General features: G+C 36.6%; 1 protein-coding gene and 1 non-coding gene across 2 annotated transcripts in view; both read left to right on the plus strand.

The window, feature by feature from the left end:
• The window catches only part of LOC118193528 (uncharacterized), a 146,520-nt gene that overhangs the window by 33,818 nt on the left and 93,252 nt on the right, over positions 1 to 19,450 (plus strand). Inside the window, exon 2 of the mRNA XM_085824948.1 lies at positions 7,256 to 7,360. Within this exon, the coding sequence (XP_085681074.1) occupies positions 7,256 to 7,360 (105 nt within the window). The remainder of the gene's footprint in view (positions 1 to 7,255; positions 7,361 to 19,450) is intronic.
• On the plus strand, positions 18,152 to 18,270 carry LOC118180565 (5S ribosomal RNA). Its single transcript, XR_004756685.1, has one exon. It is a non-coding gene; the product is annotated as a 5S ribosomal RNA (ribosomal RNA).

Genomic DNA, 19,450 nt, shown 5'->3' on the forward strand with positions numbered 1-19,450 from the left:
AAATGATATATTTAATTGATATAGTTTAAAATACATTTAATTTTATAACATTAACTCCGATTCGGGCAACATTACCTGGCAGCTTCTAGAGCGCCTTAACATGATACAGAGGCCTTCCTCAGTTGACTGTGATCTAACTATATGCCGCCCAGCCGGTATAGTGGTTAGCGACCCTGACTGGCATAGCAATGGGTCCGGATTCGAATTCCGGAGAAGACATGGTTGCAATTGTCCGTCTACTTCATAGGAGATAGCGGTGGCCACCTGTTAGGTGCTTCCACAATGAAATGGCCACCACTTCGGGCCCTTGTAGTAATGCAAGGCTAATGACTATTAAATAAAGCGCCCGTCCATTAAAAAAAAAAAAGAACTATTTGACTGATTGAACATTATTTCTAAGTCGCTACTTTTCTGCTTTTAGAGAGCACTCCGCCATGGGAAAGACCTCTAGAACCCCCGCTGAGTCTGGAACTTCAGTTACATAAGAATGATTAGCTGTTTGTTGTTGCTGCTTTAAACGTCCGGACAGCTGCAACTTAGAGCATTTATCCTAAATGGCAAAATACCCGTCGATCGATAAGCAGAATCATCATCGGTAATGCTATGCAGGATACAGCACAGAAGGCGACTGATTTTACAACCTCAAGAACTGAAGATTTCCATTCCAATTTTGATCAAGAATATCTCGCGGGTCAACCATCCTTTTTCCCTATCACCAAACAAGAGAACTTCAAAACTCCAGTATTTTAAGTACCCCCATGTAACATGCAGATTGTTGTTGTTGCTGCTGTAACGGTGAAAAGAGATGATGTAGTTCTGAAAGACTCGAAGAGAAAGATGTAGCTCTGAAAGACAGATTTCTACGATTTAAGATTGATTTTGCTTACATGACCGATTCATTTGCAAATTTCAAGGAGAATTAATTTGCGCCTTCAAGGCAAAGAGCGCTCAATTTGATCACAACAAAATCTGTTATTTCTGCCTTCCTAAAATTAACTTCGTAGAAGCAGAATTTGGGTCGCAACAAATTCAGCCAGTTTCCGATCTTGTCGAATCTGCATTAAGAGCAGTGAAATCCCGTTCGATGAAACACAAGTTTACTGTCATCAACTTGAGTCTTTGCACATGGACTTTTCTGAGTGTTCGGAGGATATTTTGTCGCTGGAAGTCCCTCAATGGATTATGAACCCTTTTATGAATATTGAGAAAACAGAGGTTCAGATTCAGGGGGAACTATTTGAACTTTCAACTAATGAAACTTTGAAAAGGCGCCTTCCAGAATGGGGATCTTCTAACAGGATTTTAGCTTCAAAATAGCATCAGTCGCCTCTAGCCAGGATTGTGGTCTATCGTTAGAAAATTTTTAATTTCCTTCCCTTCCTACTACCTGTCGAGTGAGGATTCAGTGCTGTGACTAATCTAATTATAAAAAAGAGGAGTCGACTACAAATCGTGGAAAGAGGAGACTTGCGTCTTCATCTCTCTAAAATTATTCAACCGAATGTTCAGAAACTGGCTCTGAAACATCATGAACAAACATCTCACTGATGATACTTGATTTTTTAATTGACATTACTCGTTTAGTGTATTTTTTGCTGTTCTTTTTTAATTATTGATTTAAGAATAAAGAATTTTTTAAACACGAAAGAGGGTTTAAGATTTATTTTTCTATTAGTCATTTCAGTTTCAACCGAAGGAATGTAATTACCTTCCAGGGCAAAGCTATTGAGTTAAACAAATAAATTTGGTATCCAAGTCTACAGAAAAAAAATTACTTAAAATTTTTGCCTTTTATAATTCAGGACCCCCTTCTTTCCCATACCCTAAATTACAGGATTTTCACATAGGGATGTTGAAACATTTTTTTACTCCTTAGGGGGGCGGCAGCTTTAAAAAGTTGAGAATCACTGATTTAGACTAACAGGGGCTATTTTTTTTTTTTTTTTTTTTTACTGTAATCCTTAAAAACTTATTAAATATTTAAACGCATTCCAAGGAAATGTCTTTTTCTCGGCTTTGATTATATTTTTAATTCTTTCCGTGGAATTGATTTAAGCGATTTTTCTAGTGGAATTGATTTACGTTACTCGGACTAATCTATAGTGGGTGGATTTTCTATCCGCCTCTGCTTCCTTCGTGATTTTTTATTTTAATCTATGAATGCTTTTTTGTTATAGGCTGTAGATTATTTTAAAGTTTACGGAGAGATGTTGAGATTAGTCACTCATGATAAATGTATTTTCGGCTGTCTTTTCCTTTTTCCCTTCTTTTGTAATCTCTTCTGGTTGAAAGACAAGCTAAGACTTATCTCTTATTTGGACAGTTATTCTTTAGTTATTTCTGTCCTGCAGTTATTCTAATATCTTACGAAAAATAATTTTATTAATAGCAAGGTTTTGGTATTGGGGACAAAAATACAATATTTTTCTTTATAAAATAAACTTTTATTTAAAATGGATATAATAATTAATGCACTAAAGGAGAAAAATAATTTATTATAGCTTAATGGAAATAATATATTAAATAAGTCTATTGACATAATTGATCTACAATATTAAATCGCGAATAATAAAAGGGTAGGGCTCCCATGGTAATTGGAAAAGATAATAAATTTGGCAATGAAATTAAATTAACAATAAATTTTAAAAGATAATGACTTATACAGTGCAATTCAATTAATATATTCGGATTAATTAGACGTTACATTTGTTACGGCTGTACGTACGTACGTATGTATTTTGCATAACTCAAAAACGATTAACCGTACAACGTTGAAATTTTGTATTCTGCTATAACATCTTGCTGGGAGCGCTATAACACAGCAGCTATATCTAGCTACGACACTATATCTAGTTGTGCAGAAAAAAATCTAATTTTTAATGTGGTCTCCTGGTTTCTATATTTATACCTGAGAAAATTTCATGCTCGCTATGATAAAACAAAAGTGTAGGAAGTTTGATTCTCTTACGACAAATTTGATCGGGATACTTAACTTCAAAATTTACAATTTTTGATGTCATTTTTAACTTGTCTTGAGGGATCTATTAATGAAGTCAGAATAATTCGAAGAAATAAGTTTAAATGAAGTGCAGCAAAAAATGTGTATAATTTAATAAGCCGTACAACGAAGTCATATGGTGTCCACATTAGATATTTTTTTTAATCCTGGAATTCTAGGATTTGAATATCTTATCCTCGTTTAGTGCTATAATAAATATCAGAGGAATTTAATCCCGAGTTTTGTATACAAACATTTAAATTAGAAAATTTTATTTAAATATGCGTAGCTGCGATACGAAAATCACAAACTCTTTTACATTTTTCCAATTATATGAGGTAAATTTAAGATTCTTTCAACAACAGTTGCGCATGACATCGATTTCGTGCCTGAGCTTAAAGCATAGGGTTTCCAAACCAGAAGCAAATTGCAATTCTTCTGATAAGCTTGAAAGAAAGCTCTGATGAAATGAACAGAGCATGTTACTTGTCTGCCCAACATAGTTGCTATGGCAACAAACAAGAGATATTTCCTGGTTCTGTACAATACTGTATGTAATAGCGAATACTATGCTTTGCGGACTAAAGTCGATATTAACAGCATGGAAAAGGGAACGAATTAAAACTGTTTTTTCTACTACAGCAAAAATTGTAAGCTTGGGCGGAGGGAGAATCTGATTTATGAAAAATAAGACTCTATTTTATTTTCCCCAGAGGTGCTACTAATTTCAGTTTTTACTTTTTTGTTGATTCAGTTTTGTGTCATGTCACTAAAAGGATATTGCCACCAAATGTTATTACTTTTATTGTCATTAAAGAAATAATACAGCGAATGTTTAAAAAAATGCATAGAAACACTTATAAAAGGACCCATAGTTATCGACAGGTATTATTTTGAACGAAATAATATAGCGAATATAAAACAACGAATGGCAACATTTAACATTTAGTCGCGGATTCTAAAGATATGATGTTTTTAAATATTTTGTGATTTTGCTGTTGGAGATTATGAGACGTAAGTGCGAAGAAAGTCATGTTTAATAATTACGTTAAAACGTTAAGCGAAAAAAAAAATGAGGGATTGTCGCGCTCGTATACACGTTACACATGGGGAAAACCACGAAAACGCCCATGTAGCCATCCCGTTCGCGGGATTGAACCTCGGACGAACTACTAGTGTTCAGCGACTTTACCGCTCGGCCGCTGATGGGCTATCTTGTTAGGAAACCTGAACATTGGAAATGATGAACTGAAAAAAGACTTGGAAAAAAATAGAAACGTGTATGGCAACATTAACACTCTTTTGGGAATTTTAAATATTAACTGCTCTTAAAAATTTTGAGATTTTATTGTTTGAATTTTATATCGTGTAAGTGCGAAGAAAGAGATATTTAATAATAAAGACACAAAAAAAGTTGTGTTAGCAGCAGTGAGTCCAAGATCAGATTGGTAATCTAAGCGAGAGGACAAAAACTTTAAGAAACCATCTGGTGTGACATTAAAATCTAAATCCTTTCAGATTTTCTTTTCCATTTTTAAATATATGCTTCTTCTATTTTTACATATTTTTCTTTATTTCATTTTATTTTGCTTTTGTTTTTATTGAAGAATTTAATAACAACACAATTAATGACAATTATGGTCGGTCTGTAGTATGCATTTTCCTTTTACCATTGCAAAGGAAACCTCGTGAATCCTTCTAAATTAAACGCATTTTTATTTAAATCAATCGGTTTAGAAAGTTATCGAAAAATCTGAAATGTCCAAAAAATTTCTCAAAGTTTATAGTACAGATTATCGATTCAAATGGCCCGAGAGGAATAGCGAAACATTTCATAAGACAGTAGACGAATACGCATTAACAAGGCAACGTTTATTTCCCGTATAATGTAAAAAGTGAAAGATATGTTAGGTAATTCTGTAAAAATATTGAATGTTTTAATGAGATATGTCATGCATTAATTCTATTTTTATTTGATTATCGATCCAGAAGTAAAAAAATAATGTTACTAAGAACTGCATCAATTGCTTTTGAATAGTTTAATTCGTTAATTAATAATAGATAGATTAAATATGAAAAAATGATATCTCACGTTTTTTCGAATGGCAGCAGATTCGAATGAAAACTGAAACAACTCATTGAAGCGAAGTAACCGGAGCAACGTATTTCGAGACCTTTTAGGGTAAAAACATATTCTTTAGAACTGTATTTATAACTTTTAAATCGCTTACTTTGTTAATCAGTACCAGAGGGATTAAATTTAAAAGTTAAGTATCTTATGTTTTGCTGAATGGTAACACATTTTCGAATTTTGTTTACCGCAGCTGCAATACATTGCTTTTAAATAGGCGAGTTTATTGTTTAAATTTAATAAACTCGAAGTAAGGTAAATATGCGAATTGCAACACACTGGTGAGAAGAGGATAAAAATAATTTGTTTCGAACAAAGGCAACATATTTCTTAATAAATACAACATAAATCTCTGAGTTTGTTACTCAAAATTTCATTAAATCCTTACAAAATACGAAATTAATAAAAAGGCACATTCAAAATTCGGGCTTTGAGGTGCATATGTTCGGATGTTCAAAATTTGGTGGTTCTAGGTTCCGCCGCTTTTCGATATAACATGCATATATACATACATACAAATTCTTCATTATTAACAATGAAATAGAATTGGCCTGAAAACAGGGCCCCTTGCAACTCGAGGATTCTCGCTGGTTTGTGACTTACGCGTTTCCATAAATCCGCCTAAAATTAAAATCATTGCTAATGTGATTTGACCAAAGGTGTAAACGCTTCAGAAGTGTGAATAATAGATACGCTTTCCTTTCCAAGCAAATTTATTTGAAAATTATACCGGGAAAATTCATGTTACTGACGTATTATCTCACTATCTGACGTATTCACTCGTTTCTTTGGAATTCTCAAGTAGCTGAAGCTTCTGTATTTGGCAAACAATCACTATGCGATTCGGTTCGTTTTCGCACTGCATAAAATAGCTTTCCTCGATTTTTGCTATTTTTTAAAGCACTCCGATTTTACAGGAAGCTCTGTTTGGAACGTTATGAGCACAAATTTCCCGCAGATAATTGTTCCAATCTATTAATGTTTGTAAATTGTACTCAGCTGACCATATCGTGTTCATTAACACGCACATGTTTTGATGACATCATCAGTTAGTTAACTTTGAAAATAAGCTACTGCTTTCTCTTCGGGAAAAAATAGGACGCATGTCTGAATCATTTTCTTACAAATGCAAGAACAAAAATATAACGCATTTATACCATTTCACTAAAAAAAATGTCGCTTACCGAGAATCTGTTTGAGTTTATCTAGCAAACGCGATGAGTGTGTTATTAAGTCGCGCTTACCCATAACTGGCGCTAATGGTACTACCTGGTGAGTTTCATGGTGAATGGAATAATATTTAAGTACTAAATTCAATTTTTTTTGCAAATATTAAAATTTTAAATAAAAGGAATTTTTTCCGGCTAAAGAAATTTAATACTTGGCAATTGTCATTTTGCAAATAAGCTATTTTCGACGTAGAAAAAGAATAGATGTACCATACATTCTTCTCCGCTCAAATATTGTCATTTGCTCGATGCTTTCATAACCTTAATTTACATAAACATTCCATATATTTGATCTAATATATAAAATAAGAGGGAGGTCCTTAAAATAGGCTTTCGTTTGTAAGTTTACACAAAATGTTCTTCTTTCAGAGAAGAGAACAGCTTTGCATTGGCTTCCCTTTTTATAAGACTTCCTCTTATAAATTGGTTTATTTTTAGGAGTAAATTCGATCTTCGGAATTAATAATACTACCCATCCTGGGAATAAACTTTATGGAAAATATTGGGAAGGAAAAAATTCCATTTTGCTGTTGTTTTACTGAAGAGGCGCAGAAGTTCTGCTATATTTTACTGCGTTTCAATATGCCTAGTAATTTCCTTATTACGCTATATTTGTCTTTTATTTGTTCAGTTATGAACTACTGAGTGGGGTATTATTTTCTATTCGCTACAAAGTAAGCAGCTTAGTGATCGTAGAACCTAAAAGGAAGATTAGAAGTCAAAAGTTTTGTAAATTTCGGCATCAGTAGTTGTAGTGGATACCAAAAGGTGATATCATCCAAATAATGGAAAAAAGTATATTTTATTACTATTCATTTCTTGTAATTAATGAGTGAGATATGCACTGGCAAATGGATATTATTTCCTTTGTATCTATTATCTTTTATTTTCTTACAGACTATTGCATTCTACCACGAGCATGTTCTGGTAAAGGAACCTGGTACGGATAAAGTAACGCCTTGGCATCATGATCAGTCTTATTATCCAATAGATGGCGAGAAGGTAATAAATGATTATAAGTGCTACGAATTGTAAATAAAAACGATAAAAAATTCTTTCATCTCTCTTGCTAACTATCTATTTATCGTCTATCATTCTATATTTATATCTTTATATATGTAATATTCGCAATTGGTATCTAATGGAACGATGAAAATTATGATTTGAGATTTAAAATTCTTAATAAAACAGCTACTGCAGATAGAGAGAAATACACAAAGCACACTGCAGAGAAAGCCCAATACCTGGTTTTCAAAACTGAGAAAAAATCTCAAAAATAGCGATAATAAGGACAATATTGCATAATTTAGTTACATAATAATATCAATAATATAACAATAATATCAATAACATAGCAATTCCATATAAATAACATAATAGTTGCTTTTGGTAATATAACAATTAATTTTAATCAAGTAAATGCATGATAATATTTTATTACATAATATATGATAAAGTAATAGTATTTATTCTGCCTTCAAATCGTGTAGTTTATTGCTAAATAATTTATTAGATTTTTGAGTTTTTGTCTAAGGATGTTACTTTTTTGTAGTTATTTGAACCATAGTTTGGCATTTTCTGATGTATATGGTTAATTTAAATCTTTAGTTATATCACATTCAAATATATAATGATCGACCAATTTGTAATAACGGCCTCCAGGCATCATTAGACCAAAGAACTGCGATAGAGAGCTATTGAGAAACTAGAGGCGGGACAAAGACAAACAGAGATGGGCATATGGCTAAATTTGAATCCTTCTGTGGTTAATAGACTTTAACTAATTTATACCGGGGCAAGAACTTCTAAGTCAACCGCTACGACGAGCGTCGATGGCAGATATTTGTTGTTATGCGCACGAATGAATACAACTTCAACTCTGACTCAACTCAGATCCTCCTTTGCTTCAGCCACCAGAAGGCTGGTGTCAACGTCAACTGTGCCTAGAAGGCTTCACAAAGGTCTGCATGCAAGCGAAGAGCCGTTTTCGTACCGCTCACGTCACGTAATAGAAGAGAAAGTTTGAGGTGGTCACGTCAACATGTCCACTGGGCGGCTGATCCGTGGAGAGCTGTTTTCTTTACGGATGAGCCTCATAACCCATGGTAGGTGTTATGATTTGGAATCCATTATCAATCCCTCAAATATCCGTGAAAGAGATGCATACGGAAGGAGGCAGTGTCTGTGTTTGGGGTGGTATCTCTTTGGGTGGACGTACAGACCCCATGTCTCTTCACGTGGAACTGTAAATATTCAGGCCTATAGAGATTATATCCTTGACGCTTATGTGCACCCTTATACCGGTGCAATATGTGGTGATTTCGTGCTAGACGACGACAGCCGTAGACCACACAGTACTCACATCGTGGATGATTATCTTCAGTAAGAAATAATTCAGGGCATTGAGTGGCCAAGTCGATCACCGCACCAGAATCCTATCGAGACTGTTTCGGATGCTATAGGAAGACATAAAAGCTGCTATCTGTCTTCCTCTTTATACCCTTTCCACGCTTGCAACTGCTTTTTAAGAGCAATGGCTCTCAATAAGGAAGTGATAGACGACATAATTGTCAGCATCATACATCGCTATATGTGCTGTATTTGCTTCTGTGGGACATCATACTTCATATTGAAGGTAATTTTTCTATACCAAACTAATACCACCGATTTGTTTATTTTATACATATGCTAATTTCTATATAACGCCATAATTGTCTGGTAACTTCTTTAGATGTTATTGTATACGTTACTATATGTTGCATACTGTGAGTCTGTTTCATTAAATTCTACATGTAACTTTCTGAGTAATCGTCATTTTTGTGATTTTTCTTTAATTAATGATAGCCAGTGTATAATCAACAAATGGGAAAACTGTATGTTATTCATTCTGAAACCATTCATACACCGCCTTTTAGAGGCTCTAAAAGACCCCCCCTTTTCAGCCGAAAAGGCATACACGGAAACTTGCGATTTCGAAGCGGTATCTTGCTTTGATTCATTACAAACGGCGTATTATTTGTTAAATACTTGCCAAGAAATATTATCGTCTTGTATTATTTTTTATGAAATTAAATAATGAATAATCTGCATGTACGTATGCATGTTTCTCGCTCTGTGAAAAAAACGACGGTACCTATACTCATCAAATTATGAATAACGTACGAGTAGTCCTCCATCCGAACATGAGCACCTGGAAACTCTAAGTTTGAATTTCCAATTTTTTCATTGTTTATTTCATATTTTATAGCATTATTTATTATATAAATTTTGATTAACAAACTCAGCGATCTGAAAGCGAGTAGTGGCAACACTGTTCGAAATTAAACACTTTACCTCCAGCGCGCAAGACTTTTGCCATTCGGAAAAATTTTAAGATATTTATCTTTCACTTTTAATGAACAAACTCGGTTTTACGAAAGCAATATGTTGCCGCAGCCAGAAATAAAATACTTTTATTTTCCAGGCTCCAGCGTAATGCCATTCAGTAAAGCTTAAGAGTAAGCGTTAAATTTTGAATTTAATCTGGAAGGTTACTGAGTAATAAACTAAGCAATTTAAAAGCAATAAACACAGTTCATACGAACTTTTTTTCAATTTTTTTAATGTGATTGATTTTAATAAACATACAATACTTACAAATGTCTACGAAAATACATATTTGTATGGCAAACTTCTAACGCTCTATCAAGAATTCTAAAGATATGCTGTTTTTAATCATGTATGATTTTGCTCTTAAATTGAATTTTATGTGGCTTAATTGCTAAGAATGTGATATTTAATAGATAAAGTTAACACATAAAGTGTTAATAATAAAAGGCAAAAAAAAACATTTAATCTTCTTACTAAGAAAAAATTGAATATTGATATGATGAACTGAGAAAAGACTGAAAAATATGTGGGAGTATTTAATTATGTATCGGAAATTATGAATAGATGCTGCTATGCAAGTAGTTAAATATTTTATGATTTTGTTGTTGAACTGTATGTGGCATAAGTGAGAAGAAAACGAATATGAAATCTGAACGTTCATATTCATGTATCTCGCATAACTCAAAAACTACTAGTGGTAGAAATTTGAAATTTTCTATATTTCACTACTATAAAATATAGTAGTAATATATATGTGTGTGTGTGTGTATGTGTGTGTGTGTGTGTGTGTAAGATATAAGAAAATACGATAGCTGCTCTAAAACTAATTAGTGACCCAGATTTGGTGCTGTCCCAGTTGCGTAGCAAGCATAACCGGCGCCCGGAGCAAAATACCTTTTTGGCGCCCCCCTCCCCAAAACACTTACAATAATATATAGAATATATTCGTAATAAGGAAATAATGCAAATAATAATAAAATACTGAATCTGCTATAAAACACTCTAAAATATATTAATAGTCACTAGCATTGGATTCGGAAATGTATCTGTGTCGGCGGGAAAATCAGACATACGATGATCTAGAATTAGTTGAAAAAGTAGTATTTATTTTACATATTTTTACAAATGTTTTTAAAAAAGTACAAATTTTAAACATTAAAAGTTTAGTATAGTATAGATAAGTAGATATATTTAATAATAATAATATTGTTACGTTATTTTCTGATACCAATTCGTACGGAATTCGTATGGATTTGGAGTGAATAACGACGACACTTGATGAAGTATCGAAGCACACTTTATTTGGTCAATATTAATCAGGACAGCTCCAAAGTAATGTTTTATAGTCGTTGTCGTTGAAGAACTACTATAAAAACGCTGACACAATCAGCGACATAGCCTTCACACTATCAGGCTATAACGGTCGAGACGGCTTCGCTGCAAAGCACCAGAGTACAGCTTCCGACTCGGTCGTTCTCGGAACTCCACGTACTCTTGAGACTTTCCGCGCTACAAATCGCGATGCACTCGACGATACACAAGAGTATAGCTCTCAATTCAGCACAGTCTAAGACAAAAGTCGACGATGCACTAACTCGCGATACACTTAAAGACTCTCTCGATGCACTCAACGACCAATTCGGCGCTAGACTTCGAGACACTCGCTCAATGACTAACTATCAGCTCCCTAGACGAGGCACACTAACTGATTGCGAACTAGCAGGATTTATATAGCTTTCGGCTTGTGTTCAAGAACATTCTCGGCTAAACCGGTAAGAATTCGTTGCAAAAGGTTCTCCATCCGTCCATGGTATATCGCCAATTTTGACGCCAAATGAGCAATTTCTCGCCAAATGTGGCAACCCTAAACCTTCTTCGCGGGGAAGCTATCTCACCGCGCCTGTACATTTCGCAGCACTGCCCCCTCCCAAGGACTGCATGTCCCGCGCAGTACAATCCTTGGTCAGAAGCATAATTCGATACGAACAAAAGGCAATAGAACAAACAAATTACATAACTAAAGAAACAAACATTTACACTACATACAAACTTTATATAGAAACTAGGTAAGAAAACTCATGCACAAGAATTATGGGTACCCCTAAGAATGAGAAGAACTATAAGTTTATGGCCATAGTATGGGGCTAATTTGTCTTAATAAACGAACTTGGGTTTGGAATTGGGGGATTTACGGATCCGTACCACAACGTCGTTCAGTCTGTTGAGGACTGTAAAGGGACCCTCCCAATGCGACTGCAGTTTAGGAGAAACGCCCTTACGGAGACTTGGATTTCACAGCCACACCTTGTCTTTTACCTGGAATTGATGTTCGGTGGCTCTTGTGTCGTATTTCTTCTTCATTCTGTCCGTCGAGAGTTTGATCCGCTCTCGAGCAAACCTGTGTACTGTTTCCAACCAGGCCTGGAGGTTTTGCACGTACTCCTCAGGCGAGGAATGTACATTCGGAGAACGGCCGAAGAGCAGGTCACTTGGCAGAGGGAGATCATCACCGAAGAGCATCTATGATGGAGAATAGCCGGTGCTTTCGTGGACGGCACTACGGTAAGCAAGCAGGAACGGGCGCAGCTTGCGATCCCAGTCTTCTTGGTTTTTGGAAACCATGAACGAAAGGTGGTTCAGGACTGTACGGTTAAACCTCTCCACTATGCCATCAGACAGCGGATGTAACGGGATCGTCTGCGTTTTCTTGATTTCCAACAAGTCGCAGAGTCCCCTGAACACAGCTGAAGTGAAGTTCCTCTCTTGGTCGGAATGAATTCGGAGGGGGATCCCAAATCTAGACACCCAATTCTGTAACAGAACTTCAACTGTCATGACAGCCTCTTGATCTGGAGCTGGGTTAAGCTTCGGGCCACTTGGTAAAGTAATCCATGAAAACGAGGATGTATTTGTTGCCATCCGTGGTCCGAGGAAAAGGTCCAAGTATGTCGAGGGCAATTCGCTCGAAAGGCGCTCCTACATTGTATCGCTGCAGCCTTCCTCGGCTACGTCCCTTCGGTCCTTTCCTGGCTGCGCAAGCATCACAAGATCGGCCCCACTTCTCAACATCGTTTCTCGCCAAAATCCAGAAGAAGCGCTCTCGAACCTTGTTCGGTCTTCATATAGCCGAAATTCCCTCCTGTTGAGCTGCTGTGTATTTCCTTCAGAACATCAGGTATTCGGTTTCGAGGAAGCAGTAGCTGCCATGTCTTATTAGTTCCATCGTTGCTTTCTCATAGTCGATATAAGACTCCATTTCGGAAGTGGAGTGAATCCCAGAGAGCCGAGTACCTTTTAGTTGTAGGACCGAAAACGGAAATGTCCTGCCACTTGGATTTTGTACTGGATGTTTCCTTCAGTTCTATTATTGGCCTAATGTCAGGAACCGCTAATTGGTCTTCTCTAACCTTTTCATCACACCACGGATCTGGATCAGTTGATGTTACTTGCCGATTACTCGGATTTCCCAACCCGTACTTAGCCTCGGCTCTTGAAAAATGTAACACACAAAATATTTGATCCTATTGGTATTGTGAGTCCTGTTCTCTTGTATCCTAAAATATTGTTGCAGAACCTATGGAAAACAGGAATTTCTTGGGATACTGAAGTTGACGAGAGTACAAAACAAAATTTTGTGAATTGGTATAAAAGCCTTTTTCTCTTAAAAGAAATATCCCTCCTACGTTGGATACATTCCAGCAAGGACAATAGGAAGTTCTGCAGCATTCACACATTCTGTGATGCCAGTAGTAATGCGTATGCTGCTGCAGTTTTCTTGAGAACTGTGACGAATTCTGGAGTTGAAGTTCATCTGTTGGCATCGAAGTCTAGAGTAGCTCCCGTAAAATCTATTACGATCCCTCGTCTGGAATTGATAGCTGCCACAATAGGTGCCAGACTATGCTCTTCTGTTTTAAATGGTTTACAATGGCAAAATGTGGAAACGCATTTTTGGACGGATTCTACAACAGTTTTGACATGGATTCAAAGGGAAGAGATTGTCTGGGCTGTCTTTGTGGAAAACAGAGTCAGGGAGATTAGGAAACTGACGGATCCAAAAACGTGGAAACATATTGCTGGAACAAAAAATCCAGCTGACCTCCCATCAAGAGGTTGCACCGCTAAACAACTTTTAGTAGTTAGATGGTGGGAGGGCCCCGACTGGCTGAAGAAAAATCAGGAAGAATGGCCTAGACAAAGGGAAATACCGGACATGGAAATAGTGAATTCAGAAAAAAGGAAATCAGTCATTTCTGCACTAAATACGCAAAGGGTAGAACATTTTTTTGAGAAATATTCATCTTACCATAAAATGTTAAGAATAACTGCTTGGATATGCAGATTTATCAACAACTGCAGAAGACCAGATTCTAAACAATCAGGAGAACTCACGGTCCCTGAAATAGAAACTGTAGAAAAGAAAATATGCAAGATAATACAAATAGAAGCATTTGGCAAAGAACTTAAAGTTAGCAACCTTTGTACGTTTTTTGACTCAGATGGCCTTATTCGGTTAAAGACCAAGATTACTAGAAGAGAGGAAGAAGAAAATTTTCTCTGTCCAATTGTATTGCCCTCAAATCATGACTTAGTTCATAGGTTAATTTTAGATTACCATTTGCGACTATCCCACGCTGGTGTGCAATTCGTACTAGCCAATATTCGACAGAAATTCTGGGTCCTGAGAGGAAGAAAAACAGTACGTAAAGTTCTTATGAAGTGTGTTCGCTGTAGAAGATATAGCGCAAAGAATATAGAGACTGTTCCAGCACCTCTTCCTGAAGATCGAGTTCGAGATGCTCTGGTGTTTGAAGTGACCGGAGTCGATGTAGCCGGTCCTCTTTATTTAAGAAAAGGAAAAAAGGCATGGATCTTGCTCTTTACTTGCGCGGTCTATCGCGCGATACATCTTGAACTGATAGAAAGTTTATCAACAAATGCGTTCATCTTGGGATTAAGGAGATTTATTGCCAGAAGAGGTCGTCCAGGTATTATTTACAGCGACAGTGGTACTAATTTCGTTGGAACTGAAAATCTGTTAAGATCGATAGATTGGAAAGAAATAGAATGTCATTCAACTAGTATGAGAATACAGTGGAAGTTTAATCCCCCAACTGCTTCATGGTGGGGCGGTTGGTGGAAGAGGTTGGTACAAACAGTCAAGAAGATGTTGAGAAATGTTCTCGGCAAGTCCTGTGTCTCTTATGAGGAAATGTTGACTATACTTTGTGATATCGAATCAGTAATTAACTCAAGACCCCTTACGTACCTTTCAGAAGATCCAAATGATCTTACGACGGTACTAACTCCTTCAATGTTTCTACAAGATGTGCACGACGTCGGAGTGCCTGACTTAGACTACCTGGATACCATTAATCTGACAAAAAGATACAAGTTCTTGCAGAACTTAAGAGAACATTTCCGCAAAAGATTTCGTGATGAATATTTAGCTATCCTAGTGCAAAAACCATCTAAACGATCTACTCAGACTATCAACAAAAATGACTTGGTGTTTGTCGGCAGCGACAACAAGAAGAGAATAGATTGGCCAATAGGTCGTGTTGTAGAACTATATCCTGGGAAAGACAACGAAGTACGTGTTGTCAAAGTGAAAACTGCAACGGGTGAACTCCTAAGACCTGTGAAACGTATTTATCCTCTCGAACTTGGTAGACCTAACTTGTTTAGTGACTTCACCATGAACAGAAAAAACTCTGCCGATAAGTGTGACAGTGATATGAACTATCAAACTAAATATGGACGTAAAACTGTAAACCCTGTTACATATTTTTAAATTGCTATACTAATTTTTGTTTCTTTTCAGTATTTTAGAAATTTAATTGTCCTAACAGTAGTCAATTGGAACATGTTATCTGGATATGGTATGAATGTAATGCAGAAAATGTTTAGATGTGTAATCCTTCTTTGTAAGTATTAATTTTAGAGCATTAGTTACTTTTCATATTTGTGAAAGTTGTACTTGAATTTTTGTTTGATTATTGATAAATTTTGTTTTGATTTTCCCATCTTATCGAGGTAAAATCAAAAGGTGGGAGGATGTCACATTCTTGCCACTAGGTGGCGGGCATCTCTTCCTTTACTTTTGCTGTAATTAAGTTCCGAGAAGCAGTCGAGATTGGAACCGCTCTGAGGAGCGTAAAGACTCAGAACTAAAAATGTACTGTTTTAAAATAATTATCACCTACCTTGTAAATAGTGTATATTAGCTTTTTATTTCAATAAATAATTAAAAGACAAGATGGCCTGCTAATTGTAATAGAAACTCTTACTGGAAAACGTCATTATTAGAAGCCTGGCGTCGAGAACACTGAAGATGCAGCAGGTAAGGAATTTTACATTAATTTTATTGTAAATAGAAGAACCTGATGCAACAGGATTTTTGAAATTCAGTAGCCAGGTTAGAGAAGCATGGTCAGTCCGCAATAAGAATTTTCTGCCGTAGAGATAACGATGGAAATGTTCTATGCCCTTTACGATAGCAAGCAATTCTTTACGGGTGACGCAATAATTCCTTTCCGGTTTGGACAAGCACTTACTCCAATAGGCTATTACTCGCTCTTGACCATTAATCGTTTGAGAAAGGACAGCTGCCACAATTTCGTTGCTTGCGTCTGTGTTTAATATAAATTGTTTGTCGGTCTGGGGATACGCAAGCACGGACGTAGATGTTAATGCCGCCTTCAGCTAATTAAATGACTTCTCGCACTCCTCAGTCTACACGAATTTCTGTTTACTTTCTGTTAATTTATGCAGAGGCCTTGCGATGTTGGAGAACCCCTTCACGAATCTTCCGTAATACGTAAAGAGTCCCAGGAAGCTCCGTAGTTGATGAATATCCACAAGACCTTCCCAGCCCTTAACTTCGGACACCTTTTCTGGATCTGTGCGGACACCTTCGGCAGAGATGACTTGCCCAAGATAGGTAACTTCACTGCGAAACAACTTGCATTTCGAAGCACTCAGTTCAAGGTTGGCATCTCTCAATTTCTGGAACACCTTCCTGATAATTTCTAGATGTTCCTCGAAAGTACGACGCACTATAATGATGTCGTCTAGGTAGACCAGACAAGATTCGTAAGATAGACAACGAAGCACTTCTCCATCAGGCGTTAAAATGTTGCAGTGGCGTTACAGAGTCCAAAATGCATAACTTTGAACTGCCAGAGTCCTTGGCCGTAAGTTAACGCAGTTTTCTCTCTATCATCGGGATGAATTTCCACTTGCCAGTATCCACTCTTGAGGTCCAAGATGGAAAACCACTTGTGTCCTGATAGGGTGTCTAGAATATCATCAATCCTGGGAAGAGGGTGTAAGAATTATGTTAATTTTATTAACAGTTAAATTTTAAGTTCCTTTCTTGTCAAATTCTTAACTTCAACTTACTACTTCCGGCCTGAACGTAGTTTTTGAATCATTCTGAATACTTAATGAGGAGGAGCGGTATTTAAACCACGAAGTTACTTGCCGAGTTAGAGAGAATCAAAGTTTCTGATTTGCGCGCGTCTGCCTTTTGGCTACTTTCTCTCTCAAAGCTGTTATAAGGATAAGCAGGTAACAGCTAACCTTTATCATATTCTGGCCCTGAAAAGGGCCTTTTTTGATGGGGAAAGCTTTGAAAATTTACTTAGAGCTGGTGTACTTGGTGACAGCTTTGGTTCCTTCCGAAACAGCATGTTTTGCCAGTTCACCAGGCAACAATAGACGTACTGCAGTTTGTATTTCTCGGCTAGTGATAGTACTCCTCTTGTTGTAATGAGCTAAGCGAGAAGATTCAGCTGCAATTCTTTCGAAGATGTCATTAACGAATGAATTCATGATAGACATAGCCTTACTCGAGATGCCAGTGTCAGGGTGAACTTGTTTCAAAACTTTGTAGATGTAAATAGCGAAAGATTCCTTCCTGCGCTTCTTCCTCTTTTTCTTGTCACCAGCTCGGACAGCTTTCTGTGCCTTTCCGGCCTTCTTTACAGCTTTCCCAGATGCTTGAGGAGGCATTTTTAACAGTCTTCGAATGAACTGAAGTGCACATTGGATGCAGCATATTTATTGAATTTCATTCTTTTCATTTCCATCCAATGAGAAACGTTCTAATACAGCCTATCTTGGAGAGAAAAGGTTCATTATAATACATATATATACAAATTATTATTACAATTTCATATTACTGATATTCTGGATTATAGTTTTGAGCCACATTTTTTAAAATTTCTAATTTATTGATTTTTTTTTACTTGTTCTTCCCTTGGGGGGGGGGGAAATCTCTTTTCCAATGGGAAGTACTTATGACGGATAAAACCCCTCTTATTGATAAAAGTATATGACAGACGTGCACAAAATGAAGTAATACTCTAAAACTTCGAATTTTGGGTTACTTACATATTGTTTATTTCGCTATTTGTAAGCGTCAACGGCCATACCATGCTGAAAGTACCGGTTCTCGTCCGATCACCGAAGTCAAGCAGCATCGGGCGCGGTCAGTACTTGGGAGGGTGACCACCTGGGAACACCGCGTGCTGTTGACACTTTTTTGTCCCCTTGCAAATTTTTATGCTCCCTTAGTAATAATTATCATTTAAAATACTTTTTTTTTTGTCTTTATATTATAGGAAACCTGTACTATATTACAATTGAAGAAATGCAAGCTTGTATATTGTGCAGAAAATAAGGTAAATATAAATAAAACTGAAAGTTCTTGATAAGCTTCGTAATCAAATAGATTTAAGGGGCCAACTCGATTAGAATCTTGATAGCTTCGGCTATATTTCTTCAGTTAATCTTAGTTTTAGTTTAATTTTTAGTTTCTTAAGTTCAAGCGCAAGGGTCGGCTTTGATTGTACACTTCAAGACGGAGTTTTGTTAAATCTTATTGGCATAATAAAGGGTTAGTTACCCTTCCATCTTGTTGTTTCTTGTTACACGAACTTAAGCGATTATTCGCTAACTAGTTCTTAAGATTCATCACCTTCTACAGTAATTGAGAAATACACTAGTGAGAATCTTACAAGGGTAACTGTCTTTCTTAGTGACATTATTTAGTCTCCGTATCTATGATCATCTTACAAGGATGCTTATTCACATATCCTTCGACGAACAGTCCATTATCTCCGTCGCTCATTGAAGAGATTTGAAGAGCTTTCAGAGATGCTGCATCTTTGCCTGGCAACCTCCGCTCCGTGAGATTGTCGCATTTTAGTTTTCCTGGTTTTGTTTCGCAGGAACTATCTCCCAGTCTTGATTCACGTGACAGTTCCTGCTGAGATGTTCTTCCAATCTGCAGTCCACGATTTTCTTCCCAGTATTGTTTTTATTAGGGCTTCTTAACGCCTCCCGAATCTCTCTTATTTCTTCTTTTAGTTTCGAGATATCAAAATCTGGATCTTCTATTTGAGCCGCTCTAATAGAATGGCGATCTCTTCGAGTCGCTTGTTGAGCCGACTCGAATTTCATAGCTTAGACCAAGGCAGATTTTAGGTCTTTCAGATCCACCAGTCTGAGAGCTTTCTGAATTTCCGTATCCTTAACGGCATCGACGAAATGACGAGGCCAGATTTTGTCGGACATCAAGTGAACGGTACGGATATGCTTGATGCGCCAACCTCTCGATGTCAGATGCAAGTTCTTGAAGGCTTTCCTGGATTTTCTGCTGGCGGGAATTCAACTGCAGGCGGCTACAGTCCTTTGCGTACTTTTTCCCGAATCTCA

This window comes from Stegodyphus dumicola, chromosome 10 (genome assembly GCF_044657685.1).
Source record: "Stegodyphus dumicola isolate Sdum_Otavi_A_Nest chromosome 10, ASM4465768v1".
Lineage (NCBI taxonomy): Eukaryota > Metazoa > Arthropoda > Arachnida > Araneae > Eresidae > Stegodyphus > Stegodyphus dumicola.